The 25,405-nt window shown below is 42.9% G+C and overlaps 1 protein-coding gene across 1 annotated transcript in view; it reads right to left on the minus strand.

Annotated features, from left to right (window-relative positions):
- The window catches only part of Gadl1 (glutamate decarboxylase like 1), a 141,517-nt gene that overhangs the window by 33,132 nt on the left and 82,980 nt on the right, over positions 1-25,405 (minus strand). The window contains exons 12-13 of the mRNA XM_028767413.1: positions 19,272-19,323; positions 10,433-10,522 (exon numbers count right to left, since the gene is read on the minus strand). Of these exons, the coding sequence (XP_028623246.1) occupies positions 10,433-10,522; positions 19,272-19,323 (142 nt within the window). The remainder of the gene's footprint in view (positions 1-10,432; positions 10,523-19,271; positions 19,324-25,405) is intronic.

The following is a 25,405-nucleotide window of genomic DNA, read 5'->3' on the forward strand; positions in this document are numbered from 1 at the left end:
GTGGAACACAGAGGCATACATGCACATACATGTGGAGCACAGAGGCACACATGAACATACACGAGGAGCACAGAGGCACACATGCACATACACGAGGAGCACAGAGGCACACATGCACATGCATTAGGAACACAGAGACACACATGCACATACGTGAGGAGCACAGAGGCACACATGCACATACATGAGGAACACAGAGGCACACATGCACATACATGAGGAACACAGTGGCACACATGCACATACGTGAGGCGCACAGAGGCACACATGCACATACATGAGGAGCACAGAGGCACACATGCACATACATGGGGAGCACAGAGGCATACATGCACATACATGGGGAGCACAGAGGCACACATGCACATACATGAGGAACACAGTGGCACACATGCACATACATGGGGAGCACAGAGGCACACATGCACATACGTGAGGAGCACAGAGGCACACATGCACATTTGATGACAAGAGAAGAGGCATAATCCTTCGAGAATTCCCTCTACTGCCTCTCTGGGTGGTCCTGATGGCAGTTACCCTACAATTCTGTACATTCTCTCCACAGGACTAGTCCACAGCTCTGTCAATTCCTATCCAGGAACAAAACAAAGAGCAGAGCCACCAGCAGGGGGCAGCTTTGCTACTGGCAAAAGAGTTTCAAAGATAATTGGAAAACCTTTTTTTTCCTTTAGCAGAGTCCATTCTTAATTCTGCAACAATAAATCCTCATTGTGTCCAGTGCAATCTCTCTAATGGCTGTGCTGTGGGTATGAATTTTGCCCTGTAAATGCAGGTACTCAAGAAATGTCACAATCCTTTATTTCCTCTAAATAAAAATCAAATCTAAGTCGCACCACTGCCCTGAAAGGCCAGGCAGAAAGTCCATTCTCAGTAATGGCTATGGCTTCCATGAATCCTGGAGTATCCTTCAGAGGCCTCACCGGGTATAGTTCACCCTAAGGCTTAAGGGGATTTCTTCCTCTGCAGCCTTATCCCCGGCCACCTTCCCTCCCTAGGCCTGCTTCCTCAGTCCCTGCTCTAAGCAGCTTCACATGTTAACCTTGGGCACTGGACATACCCAGGAAGAGAGAAAGTCTTCAGGCCATTCAAGCCTCAGGAGAGGCAAGAAACAAGAAGGCCCCATGTCATCCAGGGGTAGGGAAACGACAAGATTCATCCAGGCATCTTAACTGCACTGTCGGTCCAGACACGGGTCTGCAGCCCCGACACAGCCCACCTCTACCTCTCTCTGATCTGTAGATCAGGTAGGAAGACAGAGGCTTTTATTCTTAGTAGATTTCACAGGGATTCTGGGATTGAATGGTGTGTTGGGACTAACTACCACGTGAACCCCATTGAATGAACAGACAAAAAAATCATGTGGAAATAATTTTTTTAAAAGGTAAAAGTAGATATAAAAATTCTAGGATTCTAGGACTGAGGATGGCTCACTTGGTACTTTCCTAGCATGCAATAGGTCGTGGATTTGATTTACAGAGTTGCAAAAATTAAAGTGTATACACACACACACACACATGCACGCACGCACGCACATGCATGCACGTACACACACACAGGGGAAGATAGTTCAGTTGGTAAACCATTTGCTATACAAGCCTGAAGTCCTAAGTTTGATCTCCTAGAACCCATGTAAAAATGTTGGGTGTATGGTACATGATTATAATCCTGGCATGAAGAATATGGAAACAGATAGATGATCTGGAACTTTCTAGCCAGCTTGGCTTAGCTTGGTGAGGCCCAGGTCAGTGAAGGGCTCCTGTCTTCAAAAAACAAGGTGGAGAGCTACTGAGAAAGATACCACTGGTTGGTCTCCCATCTCTGCAAGGCCACATGTGCATGTGCATTTAGCCCCTCCCTCTATGAACACACACACACACACACACACACGCTTATACAGATACACCCAAATAAAATAAAATAAAATAAAATGTAAATAAAATCAACGTCTTCATTAGCTTCTCCTTAAATGTAAATCATAAAGCAAGTGTAACAGGTTGGTACCTCCCAAAACTAGAATTTTCCAAGAATATAATAAATTGTATACCACAAATTTTCAAAAAGGACCTTATTTTTTAATATTGCTAGCAATAAACATAACCTGGGGCTAGAGAAGTGGATCAGCAGTTAAAGCAGTGGCTGCTCTTGCAGAGGACCTGCATTTGGTTTGCAACATCCACATGTTCCCTTACAATTGTCTGTGACCTTAGTTCCAGGGGATCCAGTGGGTTTTGTTTTTGTTTTTGGCTTTCACAGACACCATGCAAGCATGCAGCGCATGCAAACAAAATACAAATAGACACAAAATAAAATAATTTAAAAAAAACAACTAACTAAAAAAAAGCTGTTCTGTCTTTAGAAAAAAAAATCTTTTTAGTTCACAAACCAAAAGAGTGGCTGGATATCCCATTATCACCGAGTATTAGTGAAACAAATCAAGAGCCAGAATTAAAATCAAGAACCAGAACTCAAAAATAGGAGGTGTGCAAGTTCTCTTGAATACATGCACACCTGTACAATTGCACATTATTGCACACAAGCATACACTAAAGCAACCAGAAGATCATCTATAAAACGCTTCCAACAGATTGAAGAACAGAGTCTTTAAGTATGGAGGTATGGCTATGAATCAAGCCATTAGTGGGGCATGCCAAAGACCCCTGATAACCTACCTACAGTACTAAGAAGAGGCTTGTTTCTGTATCTGTGGGGCACTTTTCTCCAGAAGAGTGGCTTATTGGAAGCCTGTTGAGGCAACCCAGATTCTCTCTAAGGATATCAGGATCATCTGTCAAATTATATTTACAACCAAGCAACAAGACAACAAAAATGTCAGGAAGGCTCCAGAAAGACTGATTCTTCTATGACTGAAAAGAAGGAACACTGTCAGACATGGACAGCCTTAGTCACGACTCCACAAGAAATCAGAGCAGGTTGTCATGAGCACGCAGGAGGGCAAAGGAAGGTGTGTCAAATCCTTGTGAGAACGTTGGATTTGGTGAATGGGGTATGGACTTTGAGAATGACATGTCCACAGAAAAGGAAATTTTCATCAGAACACCAAGGACAGGGCAAGGAAAGCTCATGGAATTTTCTAGGGTCTGTTTCTGGTTTGTCTTTATATCCCAGTCCCAATTTTCTGTCCTCAATTAGTTGCTCCAGGAAGCTCTAAATGAACACACACACACACACACACACACACACACACACACACACACAGACTTAGTGTATATAGAACTTGGCGTCTACTGTTTGTCCTTAGTCTAAACATACACACAAGATTTTATATACACTTAATATCTGTGATGGTTCATCTCCATTGTCAACTTGATGGGGCTTAGAGTCACCATGGAAACACATCTCTGGGCACTGCTGTAAAGAATGTTTTAGATTAGATTAATTGAAATGGGAAGGCAAACATTATATGACTGGTATCATCCTGTGGGCTAGGATTCCAGATTGCACAAAATGGAGAAAGGAACTGGATACAATGTGGCCAGCTGTCCACTGCAAGCCCATGTAAAACTTTCCTTCCTAAAATCACTTCCTGTCAAAGCATGGCAAGACGTGATCAGTATAATCTCCACCCCCTCTCTCTACACATACACTCACATGCACACACACAAGCACACCTGCACACAAGCATGAATGCACACACATGCACACACATGCACACACATGCATACACATGCACACATGCACATATACAGATGATAAAGAGAGATCACTATATATGAACATACTTTTTCAAAACACATATGCTATAGTAGCTGATTTATAAATTTGTTTTCCAAATTAATGATCTATTTTAATTGTCTGAACTCTGAATTTGCCTCCAAGTCATGTACTAATATTTAACTAGCACCTTGGAGGTAGATTTTTCGTTACTTCTCAGCTCTTTGTTCTTTTGAAGAACTGTGAACCTCTGAGTATCTTTCCGTTCCCACAGCTCTGCCACTATTTACAAGGAAACAGTCTTTAAGATTGGAACTGCTAAAAGAAAATGTATGTAAAATTAAGGTTTTCCTGTGTTTTATGTCACTCTAGTAAAGCAGCAAATTTGTGTACCCACAAGAAGCTTACAGAATAGAGTGGGGACGTGGCTTGGTGTTCAAGTGTTTCCTGTACAAGCCTGGAGACCTAACTTTACTATGCCAGAACCCACATGAAAAATCCATGTATGATGACAGGTACCTATGATCCTAGTTCTGGTGAGGTGTGGGTAGGGGGCATATGGATTCACAGGACAGGTAGCCTGTCCTAACTGGGTTCAGTGAGGAACCCAGATTTGATGGCGAGCGATGGAGGAAGACTTATATAGACCTCTGGCATGCACATGCGTACATGTGCATACACATGCATACACATGCTTATGCAACTGTCCCCTTCCCCACCCTGTCCCCGCCCCATACACACAGTAAAGAAAAACCCCAGAGAACTCTCACTTCAGGCAGCAACATACATAATGGCATGTGAGTACACACATGTGTGCAGATACATGTGTGTACATACATGTAAGCATGTGGGGGGGTGTGCAGAAGTCAACTCCAGGTATCAATTCCCACTGTTTTATTTTTTATTGTCTTTAAAAAACTGATCACTAAGCGGGCCTCTCACTGGCCTGGAATTCACTAACTAGACTGGTCTGTAAACCCCAGAGATCCCTCTGTGTCTGTCCCTCCAGTGTTGGGATAAGAAGTGCTTGCTACCACCCTCGGCCTGCATGTGATCAGTATACTGACTGAGCTATCTCCTTAGTCCTTCCATGAACATTTAAACATTTGTGTTACATTTATTCATTTGTGTGTGTGTGTGTTTCATGCATATAAAAGTCATAGGACATCTTGCCAGATTCAGTTCTATTTTCCTACCAAGTGGGTCCCAGGGATAGAACTCACATCATCAATTCCAACCGCAATCACCTTTTCCCACTGAGCCATCTCACCAGTCCCTGTGCCCATTTTTAGTAGATGCTGTTTTGACTTCACATAAAACAAGAGAAGTGTTTCTCCTGAACAAACCTGTGTGCCATCTGAGAACGTGGACACTGACAACTGTACCACCCTTATTACTTTCAAGACAAATATCACAATTGTGGCATTGTGCCTTTGTGTACAGATCACATTCTCTGTGCTTTTCAGAGCACGGATAGGAATTCTTTCAAGTCCAGGCATCTTCCAAAGATGCCATGCATAAGTATTGATGTGATATGACTCATATATCTAATTATTAACCATTTTCTTCCTTTTGTTATACATGAGATCTCATGTAGTAGCCATTACAGAATGCCCTGCATTGGCTCTCCCTTTAGGGAGGGCAAAGAGGATGTTAATATTTATTGTGATTAGTGGTCCGTGGGTCTGGTGGGGTTGACAACTGCTGCTGCAGAGATGGGGACAGTTCCCAGTCTTGCCACAGGCCAATGCTGATGCAGCACGACCAGAGATGAGCTGAGAGAAACTAAAATAAGAGAGAGGGGGGATGCCAGGATGCAAAGAGACAGACAGGATTGAAGCAGGAGAGAAGGGAAGACCTGAGACAGATACAGTCATGTCTAAAAGGATCAGACGGGGACACATCTGGAGAGGACATCTGAGAACAGAAGTCACGGTAACGTGGTGACTCAGCAGTGTTACAGACTGGCTTTCATAGTCCTGCATTCTCAGAAATAGTCTCATATTCTTGCAAGCATACTCATGTGTACACACACACACATTCTCTCTCTGTCTCTCTCTCTCACTCTCTCTGTCTCTCTGTCTCTGTCTCTCTCTCTTTCTCTCTGTGTGACACACCAGATTCATTTCTCCCTCCAGCTGTCAAATGAGCCCATCACATGAGTCGTTCTGTGACTTGTCACCTCACCCAGCTAGTATGACCAGAGGAGCAAAAACAAAGGCAACAAAAGATTTTTTTGCTTTATTTATGTTTGTGGTTCTCCATTGAAAATAAATGAGGAAATAAATTCTGAGTAGGCTTTAAGTGGCTCCATGTTATAAATCACAAACATGCATTCTCACAACTCACCTCTCCCTTTCCAAAGTCATCTGCAAAGCAAGCATCAGTGCAGAGAGAGAAAAGGATAACTAAGAATCCAAGGCTGCCTGCAGCATATGTTCCACTGGCCGGAAGCGCTCAGGACAAAAAGCAGGATATTAAACCTGGCAAGGGGAATGGGGAGTCTCGAAGGCAAAAAGCATTTGTTCGTTTGTAAAAGATTAATTTCTCTCTCTCTCTCTCCCTCCCCCCCTCTCTCTCTCCCTGTGTGTGTGTGTGTGTGTGTGTGTGTGTGTGTGTGACTGGATACCATGCATATGTGAGTGCCTGCAGATGCCAGATAAAGACATAAGTACTCCTGGAACTTGAGTTATAGCAGTTGGGAATTGCCCGATTCAGGTCCAGTGGAAGAACAGCAAGTGCTCTTAACTGCTGAGCCATCTCCCCAGTTCCAGCAGCAAAGAACAGGCTGTGGTGGATACTGACTCTTCCAGAACAACTGTCGCCCATTTCTGGGGTAAAGGAGAATGTCTTAATGTGTGTCTAATTTCCTGTGACCATGAGAAGCATAGAATATAGGGATTCTCTGGTTTTAGCTGACATACTTGTGATGCTTTGAACGAGACCTGTCTCCCATAGGCTCAGGTATTTCAGCACTTAGACCCTAGTTGGGGAATTTACTGAATTTTATTTAGAAGGTAGAGCCTTGCTAGAGGAAGTATATTGCTAGGTGCAGGCTTTGAGAGTCTATACCCTTGCTCTGCTTCTGGTTTGCCCTCTCTGCTTCCCGTGCCTGTGGATGGAGACGTGAGCTCCCAGCTTCCTGCTCTGACCCCTGCTGCTGAGCCTCCTCACCTTGAGGGCCCTTTGTCTATAAGTCTCAGTTGGTCACTGTATTTTTTCAAAGCAACAAACAGTAATTAGCACAAGGTTCATTATTGATTTTGAATTTTCTCAGAGTTGAAGCAAAGGAGAAGCCGGACAAAACCAACCCTACATTCATTCCAGGAAGCCGTCTAGTTATCTTAATCTCTGTCTGTGCCTTGGCACTGAATCAAAGAAACACAAATGTCACATTCTATGTAAATTCTCTTAACAACCAAAAAATGATTTTTCAGGCCTGTGACCGTCTTTCTCAACTTGAAGCTGTTTCTCTTCAGGCTCTGCTCAACAACCTCTGTCACCATCGATCAAAGAAAAAAAAGCCCTCCTCTAATCCTCAGTCAGATCCACAACACATTGTTTCTTTCTCCCTTGCAGCTCAGTTACTGTCTGCTGTGTATCCTCACGGCCTTTACCTACTTATGTTCTATGACCAGTCAGATCTCAAGGCCTGGCGACCTTGCTGCAGTGAAAGGGACCATGTGACAAAGCCAGGACACCGGTGCCACCTGACTCCCAACATCTACGCTCTTAAAATCACTCTCTTTTTGCTCAAAGCGGGGACAGGCAATGACTTGAGAAAGGGAGGGGTTCTTTTGGCTCAAGGTTTAAGTGTGCAGTGGGGAGGTTACAGCAGCGGGCTACTCACATGGTACCCACGCGCAGAAGATGAAGACGGATACTATGACTCCGCCCACTTTTTCCTCTGCACGGCAGTGTGGACCCCTTGTCCAGGGAATAGTGCTATTTTACGTAGGGTGGATCTTCCATATTCAGGTAGAGCTTTATGAAAATGTCCTCACAGACACACCCGAAGTTCTATTTCACCAATGCCTTATGTGTTCTTTAATTGAATCAACTTAGAATTAAAGTTAATCGTCATTCTCCTTGGTTTCAGGTTCGACAGGAGATAGCATTGTGTGTCTATTGGCATATATTGTGTGTTACAGTACAGGGGTGCAAATGTGTCACAAATAAAGAGAGATGACCCAAAGTGAGAGGTCACACCATCAGGTAAGTTCACACAGGACTGTAGCTCACAAGCAATGGATAGCTTTCTCCCTCTTAACTTGCGTATGAAAAAAGTAACCCAAGCTCTGCAGGCTATCCTCATATTCATCACTACTCCTTTATAGCCTGAGGCACACCCCTTCTCTTGACTCTCATGGTCTTCACATTCTGGGTTTTAGGATATGTTTCTTTCTGAGTTCTTCCCTCCCTAGCATCTCTCTGTTGTTTAAGGCTCTGCACCAGGGTTGCACACTGAAGCAGAGGTCTGCCCTCTCTGCTTTCACTGCAGGAAGAGCTTATCTCCTTCACTCCTGGTGGCCTCTTTACCTCTCTAGCCCTGAACATGAACTCGTCAAGGGTATAGACCAAGTTCTTTTGATATTTCTCTCTCTAGTGCTTAACCCATCCGGCCCTCCGTAAATGTTTACAGCTGCCTGCCTGGTAAGTTCTTTTCTTTTCCTTCAAAGGGCAAGTTGAAGGGCTATCAACTGTCAGAAGCTGTTTAAATAATTAGGGTTTTCTCCAGTGAGAGGGAGAAAGTGTTCACAAGCCAGAGAGCTTTTGCGAACTGGGATGAAGTCGTCTCTGCTTGGCTAGTGAGGAAAGATATAGCAGGAAGGGCTCGCCTCGTTTTAAAGGTACCAACACATGAATTCCTAAATGTGTGTATCACACGGCTGAAATTCCCAAGTAAATTTTCAATCTGCAGTGGGGAGTACAGATAAGGAATGGCGACTAATGAGGCTTCACAGTTCTTGGAAAGCTGGAGGAGAAGCAGGATTTTGTCTGGAAGAACCAAGCAAGGGCTTTTCTGCACTGTCAGCTCTCCACAGCTTCATGGGAAGCCTTTGTTTGTTTTCACTGCCTGGGCTGTGACTCAGGACTTTGAATGCACAGGGAAATGTCAGGCAAGTACTTTACCATTGAGAGAGACCTCAAGTCCCAAGAATACACTTTCAAGCACTTTTTTTTTTCTGGTTGAAAAGCCAGGTCCAGCATCCTCTACTTTTTTCCTCCAAGTCTCTTGGGTGTGTGGTGCAGGCTTTTCTGGTAAGGAGAATGGAATTTTGCTTACTGAGCATTGGCACAGGGTAGGCATGGATTTATGCGATGTTACTGAGAAATACGGCAGTTGGATATTAGCAGTGGTCTCTGGATGGTCAGCATACTTGCTCCCTTGTGATTAAGAATCCTTGAAACTTCAGCTAGCTTATTCTCTCCACAGCCTACACATGATCACTCGCCATGTGGCTCTGACATGACCTGCTTTTGTGAGCTTTTCTAGAGGATCATGAGAAGAAATACTCTACAAGAGAGATTGACTCAGCCGACCACAATGTTAAAGAGTCTTGTTAAAGAGTTCCTGTTGCTGTGAAGAGACACCACGACCACAGCAACTGTTACAAAGAACAACATTTAATTGGGGCTGGCTTACTGGCTCTGAGGTTCAGTCCATTATCATCATGGCAGGAAGCATGGCAGTGTGTAGACAGACATGGTCCTGAAGACGGAGCTGACAGTTCTATATCCTGATTAGCAGGCAGCAGGGAGAGAGACTAAGCCACTGGGCCTGGCTTGGGCTTCTGAAGGCCTCAAAGTCCAACCCTAGTGACATGCTTCCTCCACATCTTCTAATAGTGCCATTCCTTATGAACCTATGGTGACCATTTTTGTACAAACCTCCACTGAGGACAAAAGGGTTCCCTCATCCCATGAACACACCACAAGTGTCATAAACATTCATTAAAATGTTTTTTAGAATCCAGAACACAGAATCCCATCCCCTGGGATCCCATCCCCTGGCCCACCCTGGGGTAGCCCACTCTAATCTCTCTTTGGAGTGTTTGTTTAGCTGAATATTCTTCTGCTCATATTCATTCATTATCTATCTATCTATCTATCTATCTATCTATCTATCTATCTATCTATCTATCATCTGTCTATCTATCTATCTATCTATCATCTGTCTATCTATCTATCTATCTATCTATCTATCTATCTATCATCTATCTATCTATCTTAATTGAGCTTTTTTTTTTTCTACAAGAATACAAGAAGCCAGAGACACCTTCCACACAATAACAGTATCAGGTTTAGGTGTGCGCAAGTGCGGCAACAGAATGCTCAAATGGCGACGCGCCCAGAGAATTACAGACTTGAGAGCTTCAGCCATTTATCCCACAGCTGTGACTGTGAACCCTTTAACCAGCTCACATTTTCTGAAGCTCACCGTGGGGCAGAACTTCTAAGAAAGTCTACTTTTCTTATCTTGCACACAGCACAGGTGTTCGTGCATGTGTATGTGTGTGTGTATTGATCTGTCAAGTTAATGGGATAGATAGAAACGTAGTTTACGATTGTTGGCGCGTCATCAGTCTCTACTGAGAGAAACGCCAGGAGTAGAGGCGCTTCTCTGTGACTTCAAGAGGCAGTCACACATAGAGCTAGCTACCTGCAGACCAATGGGCAGAAGCATTGAATCCATCTCATCAAAAGAAAAAAAAAAACCAACATACTCGTTACTCACCAAGCTAAGCTTTCTCCAGAACTCTGGTCCTTCTCCCATCTCTCTGAGACTCGGTGGAATGTACCAGAAACAAACATTGGTATATTCAGGCTGAGGATTAGAAAAAACACACACAGTGCTGCTTTATTACCATAAAGTTCACTGTAGAATGTAATGAAATCAAGGCTTTTAAATTCTGTGATAATCTCTTCAGAGTCATCAAGTGTGTATAACTTATGACACAGCCAAACTCCTGCAGGGTAGTTCTACGTGAATCCTGACAATACTGGAGTTTGGATCTAGACAGTTTTCTTTCCTCTACATAAAGTGTGAGCTCATATTACACACACACACACACACACACACACACACACACACACACACACAGAGAGAGAGAGAGAGAGAGAGAGAGAGAGAGAGAGAGAGAGCAACATACCATTGTCACACTGTTACATGAAAAGCCTCTGTCTTCACAGAAGCACAATATAAGACCCGCCATGCCAAATACCATCCCAAGACATGTACTCAGCCAGCACTGAGTATCTTGTGGGATAGACACTCAAGTGAGATACAGCTCCTTGTTCTCAGACACCACTACAAATGGCATCCGCCTTCTTCACTAGACCCTTGACACTAACAGTTATTGAGACATCTTTGATACCTTTTCACTACAAATGTAGTTTTTAGCCAGTAACCAGCACTCACAGTTCTTACTAGTTCCAGGATTGTCTGTACGCCCACTATGAAGCCTGCAGGACTTCAGAAAGAATCAACAGCTAGCATCTCCTATGCTAAGATCAAGCCTGGGACCACATGGGGTTGTGCTGTCAGTGGATTCTAACTCATCACTGAGAGCCTAGGGAGGTTTCCAGCTCCACTACGATAACTTCTTGATCCACACTCTTTTTCATCTCTGAAAGTTCCAAGATTCTCATTGGAATTGACAAAGAGAAAGAGTCACAAATCTTTAAACTACAGAGTCATTTTCACAAAGGAAAGGTCTGTGCAATTCAGCTCAATTTCCACACATTTTTTTTTAATCATAAGACCATGTTTTATAATACGAATCTACAAAACTTACATTTGGACATCTGATTTATAATAGATTTAGTTCCTTCAGATAAACTCTGCTGAGCTTCTGAAGTCTTTGATCATTTAAAAAGAATATTTTTTTTTTAAAAAAAGCACTAATTAGAAAATGGAAGAGAAATCATACTTTGCTTTCCATCTTTGCTCCTAGGAATCTATCTATACATCAATGGCACCCTCCCCCAATACCACTGGCACCTGTTATAAATGTGTTAGCCTCCAGCTCTAAGCCTACTCTTTCTTGGTGTTCTACAATGAGGGTACTAGGTTCTGTGACTATTCCCTTGTTATTGACTGATTCCATATTATAGCTTGTCATCAATGGCTGCAGAGAAACGCTAACAGAAGAGGTGCCTCTTCCCAGGGCATTATGTACACCTCAGGAATCTCATGCAAAATATGAGCTGTTTTCAACTGTCACTGCTGTCCAAAACCAAGTATTTATTGCTTTAGGGACATCCCAGCAAAATGGCAGTTCTTCCTGGCATGTTGCCCAGACAGTGTCAAGGGGTGAGAGTTGTCACCAGACAGGCACTTTGCTCCAGTGACTTGACAGGTGCCCTCTGTGAGTAGCCTGTAGCTATTACCAAGATATGGCCCCTCCAGGAAGATGGCTTCCCCCAGGAAACATCATATAGATTTCTAGTGAGTCTTGCCAAGGTGACATCTCAGTGAACTCTGCCTTCCTGTCAGCCACATTCATACTCTTTCCAAGGGGATCTGTCTCTCAGCTGTCAGGGAGTGTCTCTTCCTTCTATGCTCTATCTAAGTTCTAGAGGGGATGATGGCTCTCTATAGGTCAACTATGCCTGTATAGTTTTAGGGAACTATTTAATATCTAAGAGATCATTTCTCATGGCCCCGGTCTCTGTTCATCATTTATGTATGTATGTATGTATGTATGTATGTATGTATGTATGTATATGTGCACAAATATATATGTGTGCATGGACATATAGATGTGTATATGCACTGTTCTGTCTATCTATCTGTCTGTCTATCATCTATCTATCCATCATCTATATGTCTACCTTCTCATCTCTTTACATATTTTATAAAATATATCTTTCTCACTTCAAGTTGCTGGGCCATTTTTTTTTTTTTTTTTACTTTTCAATGGACCCTGCTATGTCATCATTTTTTTTATTCCTTGTTATTTGCTGGAGAATACTATAACCATGTCACTTGTTTACAGTCTGTGTGGCAGACCATCCGAGTCTCAAGTCAGGCCCAGGCTGTTCAAGTCTGGTTCCTTGTACAACTTTCTGTCTTTCAGCTACCGTGATAATTGAGATAGTAACATTTTCCGTGCCCCCACCCTTTGCTCACACATTTTCTTTTGAATGACATGGCTCCCTGAAATAACAGCTGACAAAGCATAAAGCCCTTTTGACACTTCACTAGAAGATGCCTGATCCTCCATTTGGTGGCATAAATTCACTTCAGTTCATTTCGAAAATAAGCTAGTAGGAAAATGTCGTTGAATGTTCACAAAGAGCATACTTTTGAGTTTTCCCCTACTGTCCCCAATGTAGCCTCCGTCTCATGTGGTGACTTCCTGCAGGAGCATCAAAGCACCTATGGCTGCTTTTAGAGCAGAGGCATGCAGAAGCCACTCATGCTTAATTTCTGTCATATAGAGAGCGTGACCTCTGAGCACCACGGGAGCTCACTCGGTCTGGATTCTCAACACACTGTAACGTTCTGAAGGCTCGACAAGGAAATTGGCCACATAGATGAGAGTTGGGGGAAAACAGCAGCAACAAAGGACATTGTCTTCCTCTTCTAAGGGCCATTAATGATAGATAGCCTTCCACTGTACTCTGGTTTTCAAGGAGAAAAATAAACAGGTGCTTTGTTATTAATATGAAGGAGTGTCATTGACATATAAATTAGCAGTCGCCAATGGTTATTGTTAAACTGCTGCAAAACAAAGTTACATCTGTTTTTTACACTATCTTTTGGTTAAAATAAGAGTAACAAAAGGAAGGCAGCATGATGTATTTTATTAAGTATAAGTGCAGATTCTAGAACACAGATTAGAATAATCAATTATGCAAATATAGAATGAAAGAGAAGCTGACAAGGCACATTTCATATTCCTAGGTTTTAAAACCAAGCCTGCAGTACTGAAAACTGTTTAAAAAAAATACAGATAAAGCCCAGGTTTTAGAATCTCAAGATTGGAATTCTAAACTCACTAGGTCATGTGTGCACATGTGTATGCATGTGTGTGTGTGTACGTGCCTGTATATGTTTGTGTGTGCATGTGTGTACATGTGTTGCATGTGTATGTACATGGATGTGTATGTTGTATGTTGCATGTGTGTGTGTGTGTGTGTGTGTGTGTGTGTGTGTGTGCATGTGTAGACCACAGGTCAACTTCAAGCATAATTTCCCAGATACCTTCCATTTCTTATTTGAGACAGGGTCTCTCAGTCATCTGGAGTTTGTCAAGTAGGCCAAGCTGTCTGGCCAATAAGCCCCAGGGATCTATCTGCCTTGATCTCCCCAGTGTTAACATTGTAAGCATGCATGATATATTTAGCTTTTTACATGGGTACTAACCATTAAACTCAGGTCCTTTTGCACACTAAGCATGTTACTAACTAACTGAGCCATTTCCCTATCCCCTCTCCAGGTCTTGGCTTGTACAAATGCCACATGTTCTGGGTCTCTACTTCCTAGCCTATAATATGGAGATGACAGTCTGCACATAGGCTCAGCTAGGTGAGCAAAAGGAGAATTTATTTCTAGTGGTGGGCAGCATATCTGCCACACAGCAGGCACTCTGTGAGGTTAATGACTATTCCTTGGGGCTAAGCTGGCAGAGGGAGATGTCCTTTTCAAGTGGATGTACAGCCTCATTAGCATCTGCACTAGCTGAGACAAATCACTAGGAACATTTCTGGATACCAAATTTGAAAGGAAATCCTAAGATGTATAGAACATCCAAAGAAGGCCAACCACATTGCTCAGCATTGGAAGCAGAATTTCTCTGTTGTGGAAACTGGGGGAGAAATTAGAATGAGAGAATTACTTATATCATATGCCTGTACCCAGAAGGAAGGGAGGTGAAATGGCTTATCTGCCATGGGTGAGTGTTATCAAAAGAGAGATTTTTCATAATATAACATATGAATAATGCATCGGTGGGCACTGGTGTCTTCTGAGGACTGAAAAAGAGAAGGAATGGGTGGGTGGGGGCAGAGTTCAATGGAGAGGGGTTGAGCTAGAAACAGAGATGAGTCTGCTTTGCAGTGGGCTTCACCATTTGCCATGCTTGGGGTGGGGAGGGAGTTTCTACTTGATTCCCGAGGCAGTGTGCAGTCACAGTAGAGTGACAGCCTAGATGTAACTTAGATTGTAGAAAACCATTCAAGCTGTGGTGTAAAGAGATTGGCTAGGAAGGGCTCAGAGGAAAGGGGAGGACATTGTCCACCTCAGAAGTGGTTGACTCTCAATCAAGACGGAGAAGAGAAGACTAAGTAGGTAAGCAGAAGGAAGAGGAGATAAGGGAAGGCTCCAAGAGTTTTGCTCGGAATGATCATGGTTCTAAAAACCCAAAGAAGAATGTGAACTTTTGGTAAGAAAAATGGCTACACTTCAGCTTCAGAAACAGCAAGTCAGAGGTTTAGGGGAAACTACCAGCTAACCGAACACAAAGTCAAGGGTGGAGCCAAAGACAAAGATAACACATGCCAAACCTAATGAGAGACCCCTTTGGGAGACTATGGTGACAGACTAATGACAAAAGAGTAGAGATGAACATCCAAATGGTACTAGACAAGAGGATCTTGCACCAAAGATGAGAAAGAAAGAAAAAAAGTCAAAGAAACTTGGGCAGATGTGGAATTCAAATGGAGTGGTGACTATAAAATACAGTAGAAGTCCAAGAAGTTTAAGTAAGATGTGTTAGATTTTAGCAATTAATGAGGTAACTCTGATCACATCAATCTCTGTGAGATAAGTGATCTCAAGTAAGGCTCAGGGGCTGGGTCCACAGGGCAAGTAAGTGGTCACAACCTGACAGCGGGCAACCACAGCTCTGACAGTGAATAGCCACCGCTAGGATATTAGCATCCAGAGCTAGAATGTGGGCAGCCACAGCTTGAATGGACAGCAGAGCTCAAACGTGGGCATCCAGATCTAGCTGCAAGAGGAAGAACCAGTGGGCTCTCTATAGCAGGATGTTGTTCAAGCACAATTTGATGCCTCTGAATCCCAATAACACTCCCTAATGTAGAATTCAGAAGGACAGAAAAACAAAAAAGGTGAATAATTTTCAGACTCACCCACGAGATTGAAATGGAAAACTCAAGCGGGAGTCTACGGAGGAGTATACCTCTAGGAAAATAACTATCAGATCTTAGATCCAACGCAGGAAAAAAAAAAAGATAGAGTTATGGTTTCCAGGGGAGCATGAATAATGTAGCATTCATTTGAAATGATAACTTTCAATCATCTTCAAGAAGAGAGACATGACTTTAGCTCTTTTCAGGAAAAGGCATTCAAGTGCTAGATGCTGTGTTTCTCTATACTCATTTACAATTTCTAATGTGGTATTCTCTCCCCCTCCTTCCCCCTTCCCACTCCCTCTCCCTCCGTTTCTCTCCCCCTCTCACTCTTTCTCTCTCCCTGTCCCTCTCTTACTCTCCTTCTCCATCTTTTAAATTAACTTAGCACTTGGATGTGAAATTGAAGGTCTAAGCATATATTATTTCTTAAAACAGAAATCAGGGGAGAGAAATGTGAATCCAATACAAAAGTCCTTCCAGCAGGTCTGGGCTATAGCCTGGTGGGGCACACGTGCTGTATCTGTAGACTCTGTCTCAATTCTTAGAACCAGCCAAAACCCAAAACCCTGTTGGAGAAATTCTGGAAGGGTCATGCAGGAAGCCTCCCGTACTATAGAAGTCAGCTGGCTTCTCCAGGGAAAACAGTGCTCATGGATCTGGACAGATGGGTCAGCTGCTAACAGAGCATGTACTGTTCTTGCGCAGGATCTGAGCTCAATTTCCAGGCTCCACTTCAGGCAGCTCATATGCTCCTGTAACACTAGCACCATAGAATCTAACGCCCTCTCCTGGTCTCTGTCGGTACTACACTCAGGTGCACATAATCTCCCATGGACATAAACAGAGGAAGAGAGAGAGCAGGATTACCCAGGGCCAAAGTCTGCCCAACAAAGTTTACCTTTCCTTATCACAAATGTGAATACATTTCCCCAAAGATGATGCTTACAGTTCCCCCTCCCTTTCCAGGGCCTTCAGGAAGAAGTTATTAATACCATTTGAACATGTCAATCTTTTTCTGCCATCACTTTTACTCTAGTCTTCACAAAAACCAAAACAAACAAACAAAACTTCAATAGGCAGTTCCAGAGTTTTCCACGAACCCTGTGGAAATAGAGCAGCTCAAATCTGGGGAAATAAAGAGTGGACTCAGTCCGCTGGGTCTCCTCTGTATGGTAGATACTAGTAAGATACAGAGCCAGCCAAGAGATCCACCACCATAGGAACGGCTAAGGAAGACAGGATGCAGCCCTCCCTCTATAATGAATGAAATGACGTTTTCAGGAGAAGTGGGTGGGACTAGAGACTAGAAACCAGTATGTTATGTGAAAGAGGGGTTTAGTTCCTTCTTGTTCGCTTGACACAAACTACAGTCATCTGGAAGGAAGGAATCTCAGTTGAAGGCCCTCCTCTGCTCAGTTGGTCTGTATGTATGTGTGTGGGATGTTCTAATGATGATGTAGGGGACCCAGTGCTCTGTGGGTAGTCCAACACCTTGAACAACTGTGTGTGTGTGTGTGTGTGTGTGTGTGTGTACATATATGTTTATATGTAGACGGAGCAAGCCAAGAAAGTAAGCCAACAAGCGACATTCCTCCATGGCCTCTGCTTCGGTTCCTGCCTCCGAGTTCTTGATTTGCCTTCCCCCAACCATCATTCCCGATAGACTTGAATCTACAAGCAGAAATAAACCCCTCCCTTCCTAAGCTGCTTTTGGTCAGTGTTTGATCACAACAACAGAGAGGCAAACCAGAACTGTGAGGTAAGCACCCTGCACCATACTTGACTTTTGTTTGTTTTTTTGTGTGTGGGTCACTGGCTATTGAACTCGGGTCCTCATGCTCGGAAGGCAGGCACTTTACCAGCTGAGCTATCACCCTTGCGCTAATTTCAGAACTTCACCTTGCTTATATAGTATCTCTGCTAGAGCAATTGCCACATTGATAATGCTATTTACACCCAGTTTAGAGTATGTCTCATAAACATGTCTCTTTTCTGAAGGCTTCTAACGACTCGGTGCTTCCCACATGTTCCTTTCACTTCCCACTGGAATATGAGCACAGAGCAGGGACCTCTCTGGATGCTGGAATTGCTAGCACACACTAGAGTCCATGTATCTTACCAAATAAATGATTAACACAGATTATCTGGACTTTTATACGCAGCACGAGTTCCTGCAGTAGAATCTGTAAGTGGTTTTACATTAGCTTCAAGACTGCAATGAAGTTTAACAAGATCTAAGATAAGCTTGCCCTTCACTGTTCTTAAGAGTTGGAATGAGACAGGGGGCTGGAGAGATGGCTCAGTGCTTTAAGAGCACATACATACATAGGGGTCCTGCAGAGGGCCTGAGTTCACTCCATCACACAACAACCTGTAACTCTAGTCCCTTGGGATCTGACTCTACCTTCTGGCCTCCACGGGAAACTGCACTCATGTGCACATACCTCCCACATGTTGGCATATCTCTGGGGCACTGTTTTATTGATGTGGGAGGGTCTAGATCACTGTAGGCAGTCCAACACCAAGGTTGTATGAGGTCAGAAAGTAGGAATATATATATATGCATATATATGTATTATATATGTATATATATACATAATTTATAAAAACAAAGTACACTCTAAATGTAGCAGCAAGTACATGGGTAACTGTACTTGCTCAGAAAGCATGAGGACATGAGTTGGGGTCCCCATCAGCCAGGTAAAAATCCATTCATGGCTGAGCACGCCTATAACCTCAACACTGCATGACAGATTCTGAAAGCTTTGAGAACAGTCAGTCTGGTTGAAAAGAGACAAGGTACTGGTCCAGTGAGAGACACTATGGCAATAAGATGGTACAATATAGATGGTACAAAAGATGTCTTGCTCTGGCCTTCCAAGTGTATGCATACACACTCATGTATATGAAACACATACACACACGCACACACTCGCACACACACACACACAGAAGGGGAAGAGGAGAGGTTATATTACTTGATATTTTAACAAAATCATTCATCTTCAAAATCACCTGACTTCTTATACACAGCCAGAGATCCAATCTCTACAATGAAACATTCTATTTCCCAGTGCTCCCAAGGTCACACGCACTCATTAGTTCAGAAAAAGAGGGCATGTGTGCATGCTTTATACACCCTTAGTTGGTCTAGAGCACAAAGGCCCAGTTCACAACACAATCACTATGCCATTTATGTATCAGGAAAGAGGTCATAAGTTATTCAGTATTATCTCTGCTAATTATTATTGAGCATTTTAATTTTCAACACTTAAAGGCAAGAACATTCTCTGTGAATCTAACCGAAGGGAAAAATGTTCACTAATACAGTAAATTATCATAATGGGCTGTATGAATTAAGCTAATGACTTGTTTCTTAGCCTGCAACACAGAAACCAACACACCACAACACAACCAACTGCCTCCATGACCATTGATGACAAGCCCAGGCGCCCAATCCCTCAGCCACTTACTTCCATCAGCAACTTGAAGCCTTCTCTTTTCTTGATTTCGTCTACCAGGTACCTAAAATTAAAATAACATTAACAATATTGGTAATTTACAATCCCCAAATACTGTGGACTTGACTTCCATACCCCCAAATCATGGTTTCTGGTGCAGAACTGAGGCTGGGATCCAGGAAGCACAGGCAGAGCTATACATGTGGACAGATGCCCTTGGGGACGTCTGTATGACCGCACTCTGGCTCTCCCTAGGAGTATATGTCTTGTTATGGACATGAGGTAAATCTCACATTATAACATGAGCTTTAACTCTGGGATGAAAAGTCAGGGTGAGTCATATCCAACTTCATTTGTATTTATTGGATTTATTCATTTTATTTTATGTGTACGAGTGCTTTGCCTGCACGTATTTTTGTGTGCTGTGTGCATGCAATTGCTGTGGCATTCAGAAGAGGATATCATATCTAGAACTGGACTTATGAATGGCTGTGAGCAGATATATGGGTATTGGGAACTGAACCTGGATTGTCTGCAAGTGACCTTAACCATTGAACCACCTCCAGCCCCATTCGCATCCACCTTCCTGATGGGAGTTCAACACAGATATTTGAATAACTTTGCTAGATCACAGGGAACATTTTTGCTGTGTCACTTTTACTTGGGTTTTAAGTTTTAGATCAAAGAGCATAAACTGATTGTATCCATGGCTAGATCAGAGGGGAAACGAGCAGTGATCAATATCATGTCACGAGTGAGGGTGTGTAGATGCAGCTGGGGTGTCTATGATGGCTTGACAGCTATAAAGAGCATCATTTCCTCATAAGCAAATGTCAGACACACAGGACTTTGGATACGACTGGAGAAGGAGGATAGCACTGAACAGAGTGATTAACACTGCCTGACTCTCCTGTGACTTGGTTTTGATCTCCACGTAAACCGGGACATTTTACAAGGTCCACTCCTAGGTAAAGAGCTGCAGGCAATTAATGGCTATTCAGAGAGGGAGAACTGTTTTCTATACAGAAAATCTCCTAATGGGTTATTCAAGTCCAAGTGGTCAGTCCTAGACAAATGTATACACAAGCAATGATAAACGGACTTGGAAGGGTGTGTGTGTGTGTGTAGGGAAAGAAAGAAAGGTCATGTTTCATAGAGGGAAACAGGAGGAGTTGGAGGGGTAAAAATAATATAAATACCAGTATGAAATTCTCCATTAGAATAAAAATTATCAATGTAAAACCTTGGAATATTTGACCTTGAAAACAACTGGATTGATAATGAACCTTAAAAGGCTCATGATGTTTGACCCAGTGTTTCAAATCTATGGGTCAGTGTGTGTGTGTGTGTGTGTGTGTGTGTGTGTGTGTGTGTGTGTGAAATTTGCAAAAATTTGGAAAGAAAAGTGTTTGCCAGCGAATTATTATATTCAACTCTATGGCAAAAAAGGGGAGAGGGGGAAAGAGAGAGGGAAAGAAAGGAGGAAACGGCACATTGGCCAGCAAGAACTGGCTTCAAGGCTTATTCTCTTACCATGTAGCCATAGCAACATGACCACAACAGTAAATTCTATATATTCAATTACTTCCTGGGAAACTCTCCCCAACAAAACTTTTACACTTAAGTCTCATTTGATTACTTCAAAGACCAGACTAATGCAACCTTTTTTTTTTTTTCTAGTCTGGAATTGTCACAAAAGTAAGAAAACCCTAGAAACTATATTTTTGTTTCTATTTTAATCATTATATTACTTTCTATAGAAACCCCTAGAAATCATACTTATGTTTTAATCAGTGTACTACTTGCTATAACATTACATTACTTGCCATAACCATTCTAAAGTGTGGACACAAAGTACGAGTTTATAAAATTTGGCATGTTTCTCCTGTCGATTTTATTTATATAGCTTTTTACTGAAGATACAATATTGATCTGTACACATAGATATTACTTTTAAATAAACAAAATGTTGCAAAAATTGTGTCGGTATTAACTAGTCATACGAATGCTTTATTTTAAAGAATTGTGTTGTATGCACACAGAGTCATGAAATGACTGACGTTCTATATGCATATTCACATCCCTGAATATTGTTTTGGAACATAGTATAAAGTAGCTTCTATGTCATGAAACCTTCAGTACACGGCAAAAGGCGATTCCAGTCATTAATAAGTACCATAGAAGGTACTTGAGGTCAGTGGCAACCAAGAAATCCTAACAACAACACAGATGCTGAACCGTGGTTTCACCCACATGGTGCTGGATACTTGACAGTGGTACCAGGGGCAGTGAACACTCGAAGGAAGGGTAGAAACTGCCTAGGGCCATCCTTTCTGACTGTACCAACCGTGTTTGTGATTCAGCTAGGAAAAGTCAATCATATGAGCACACAGAGAAAGATACATACTGTATTTGCATATATACGAGCGTGTTTGCACGTATGTGTGCGCATGTATGTACATGTACACATATGTTAAAACTACAGCCCTTTGTGAATCTTCTCTAAACAATTACCAGAAGCAACGTTACAATACGGAGGTCAGAGGTTGAAGGACTAAAGCTTTCTGAGTGACCCAGTTGCATGATGCACCTGTTTTAATGAGCAGACTCTGTCAAACCCTTCGCTGTAAATGACGCACCCCCCCAAAGCATTGAGAAACAGATAATTTGACTCCACTTCTCACCATGGTTTATAAGAACTAAAGCCCAAGGAAGGGCTGGAGAGATGTCTTGACAGTCAAGGGTGTTTGCTGAGAAACCCTGAAGACCTGAATTCCGATGCCAGCAGCCATGTAAGAAGACAGGTGTGACCTTGCACATGCCTTTCCCCTCATCTCCAACAAAGCCAGAGACAGGAGGATGGCTGTGGCTCACTAGCTGAGATACTGACTGTTCAGTGCTCAGAGAAAACTCAAGTTATGGGTAGAGGGTGATAGAGAAAGGCACCCAACATGCTCTCCTGATGTCCCTGAGCACTCACTGGAATGTGGACTTCCCCAGTACATGTACCCATACACTCACAGACATGCACATATAAATGAATAAATAAAATCTTTTAAAAGTAAGACTAAAATAAGCTCTATCTACATGGTCTACCTGAAGAGACAAGCGTGGAGTTAAATGCTAGGGGATGAATCATACATTGTTCATGACAGTATACTTGAAAGCAGGAGAGAGAGAGAGAGAGAGAGAAAGAACGCCATAGCTTTGGCAGCCATTCTGCTCATTTTATGACTTTGTGCAGAGTTTCATAGATTGTAGTTTCATGCTTAGCTTCTGAAAAGGAACTTTAAAAAAAGACGCAAGCATAGCAGAGAACAGACAACCTCTACTTAGAAAAGGGGAGATTTGAAAATCATTCTTTATCTCCAAGACAGAACTGTGTAGGCAACCTGGTACACTCAGAACGCTGAACTATGATTATTACACCAGCCTCCGATGTCCTGAGATCCTGGCCAGTGCTCTGCCTACCAGGAAACAAGCTATTTCAGGTTAGAAATTGCTAATGGGCTCTGGTCAACCTTGTGACTGTAGACAAATCATGTAGGTTCCCTGAGCCTGCCTCAGATTCCTCATGCATGTAATGGAGATGGGGAGAGAGCCCGGCAAAACCTTATTACTGTTTGGCCCTTCCTCTTGCCACGTGTATTTTCTATTTAAAATACTCTTGTCATAGTGGCTGAGGCTGCCTTTCCAAACCAAGCCAAACCATTCCTGTTACATTCTGCTCCTGTAGCTGTCCTGTCTGGGGCTGAGTCTTCAAATACTCACATGTTCTCGGCACTTCTATATCATCTCACCAAGGTTCAGAGAACATTACAGAAGAGGCGAGGAAAGACTGGAAGGGCTGGAGTTTTGTCTGGTGTCTCCTATGCATGACTCAGCCTTTGCACCAATGAACCCACAGCAGTTGTGATCGCCTGCATACTATGGTGCCTATGGACATTCCATCATGAGGGGTGAGGCCCTGATGAGGCCTGCTCTTCCCTGTTGCTGGGAGAATAGTCATTTTCTTCAGCAGTATGGCCATGGGTGTATACAAGAGCATGTATACCCCTGTAAGTAACCCCCCTAAATATGCTCATTAGTTCACCAAAGAAACAAACAAGAGGAAGTTAAAACAGACAAGAGAGCAATTGGGACGAGAAAAAGAATTCGTGGCTGTGGGAAGGAGACAAGAGAAGATTATTAGGAGTGAATGTGACAAAATGTCCATATGCAAGTTTTATAGTAAAGTCATTGTTACATATAATTGAGATATACTCATAATAAAACTTAAAAGAAAACAGCAGTGCCGAACAGCAGTGCGCTCAAATATGAATCCTGGTATACCTGCCATGCTGTTTCCATGAGAAAGAGGACCACTGCCAAACTGCTTTGAGCACCGCTGGGCATGATAAGCTGATGTGGTGCTCCCAATAAAGAGCACCTTTGACTTACTGAGGTGGTTGGATGATAGTTAACTGAAAACGAGGCACTCTCTATCATGTTAGCTGCACTCAGTGTATAAGGAAAGACTCTCCCTGTGCTCACAGGGCAGCCATTGTGGCAGCCTCCCATCTCTACACGTCAATGTCCCCAGAAGGGACAGGCAGAGCTAGAGCGTGACTCTCTTCATGTATCCGCCTCTCTATGTAGCAAGACTCTTTCCCAAGGCCTTATGGAAATCTTTCTGTGTCTTATTGGCTGAGTCACAGACCCAACTGTGCAGTAAACATTGGCAAAGCAATGTTGTCAGTCAGAACATTGCTCCCTCAGTGACATCATTCCTGCTGGCAAGGACCAGGAGAGAGTAGGTCTTGGGCAAGCAGACATCAGTGTCTCTGACTGGTCTTTAGTCACAGGCCTTCCCAGAGCTTTCCAGATCCTTTTAGGCACTGGACTTTCCAGGGGAAGAGTAGGGAGGTAAACATTTTCCTGAGTAAGTCAGCCCATGGTGATGGCGTTTTCTTCCAGCAGATCAACTGTCAATATCCCCTACATGCCCACTGTCTCACAGAGCATGCCTCAGAGACAATCATTTAGAAAGCCTTCTATTAGGAACCTGGATTTCTTCATACATGAAATGGGGTGTCAGAGGGAACCCAAATAAGTTCTGAGTCACTTCTGTCTGCATGTATGCAGATGGTTTATGATTTACAATTTTAAATATATGGAAGCAACTTACAAGTATGTTTTCATTTTTTTTAGAAAGCCTTCTATTATATGGAAGAAGCCAGATTTTTTTTTTTTAATGTTCATTCAGTTTGAGGCAGGTACATTCCTTCCTATCAGAGCTATATAAGTAAGTTGACTTCAAAAGTCACCCTAATTTTAATAAATTCGTTCTTGTGCCTCCCAGTAAGTTTGGCATAGAAGACAGAGGAGAAAAGTATGTACATCAATAAAAGCCTTTTCAGGGCTTATGGGGGGAAGACTTACCTTAGTATCCTCACTTGCTGTTGAGGTGTGTTTAGCCAGCATCGTACTCAAAATGCAGGCATGTTTTCCTAACGCTGCAGACCTTCCTCTCCAAAGTCTTACATTTAAATGTTCATCTCTGGGCTGGAGAGGTGGCTCAGCAGTCTAGAACACTTGCTGCTCTTCAGAGAACCCGGGTTCAGTTCTCAGCACCCACATGATACCTCACAGCTGCCTGTAACTGCAGCTCCAGGGACTCTATCACCCCCTTCGGGACTCCGAGGGTTCAGAACCATCCATAACTGCAGTTCCAGGGGATCCAGCACTTTCCTCTGGCCTCTGTAGATATCAGGTATAGATGTACTGCACACATATACATGTAGGCAAAACACTCAGGCACGTGATGCCAAAGTAAATAAATACATCTTACATGCTAGGATCTCATTTGTTCTTCTGGCAAGCCAGTAGTTTCTTCCTGGAAACAGCCGTTCCAACCCCATTCTCAATTCACCAGCCACTTAAGAGTTTCCTTGCGACACTCCGGGCTGAGTTAATCTCTGGGTGTCTTCTCAAAATTTCTTCTGATGGATTCATGGAGGCTCCCAGAGCTCTGGGGCTTTCCCCATCTGTTCTCTGTGCATTGCCTCTAATAGAATGCATCTCAGGCTTGTGTGCTGCATAGCAGCTGCATGCTTAATTCTGTTCTACTGTGTTTGCTTTCCAAATTATCAAGGTTTAAAGAAAAT

This window comes from Grammomys surdaster, unplaced genomic scaffold (assembly GCF_004785775.1).
Source record: "Grammomys surdaster isolate TR1022 unplaced genomic scaffold, NIH_TR_1.0 172, whole genome shotgun sequence".
In the NCBI taxonomy this organism is placed as follows: domain Eukaryota; kingdom Metazoa; phylum Chordata; class Mammalia; order Rodentia; family Muridae; genus Grammomys; species Grammomys surdaster.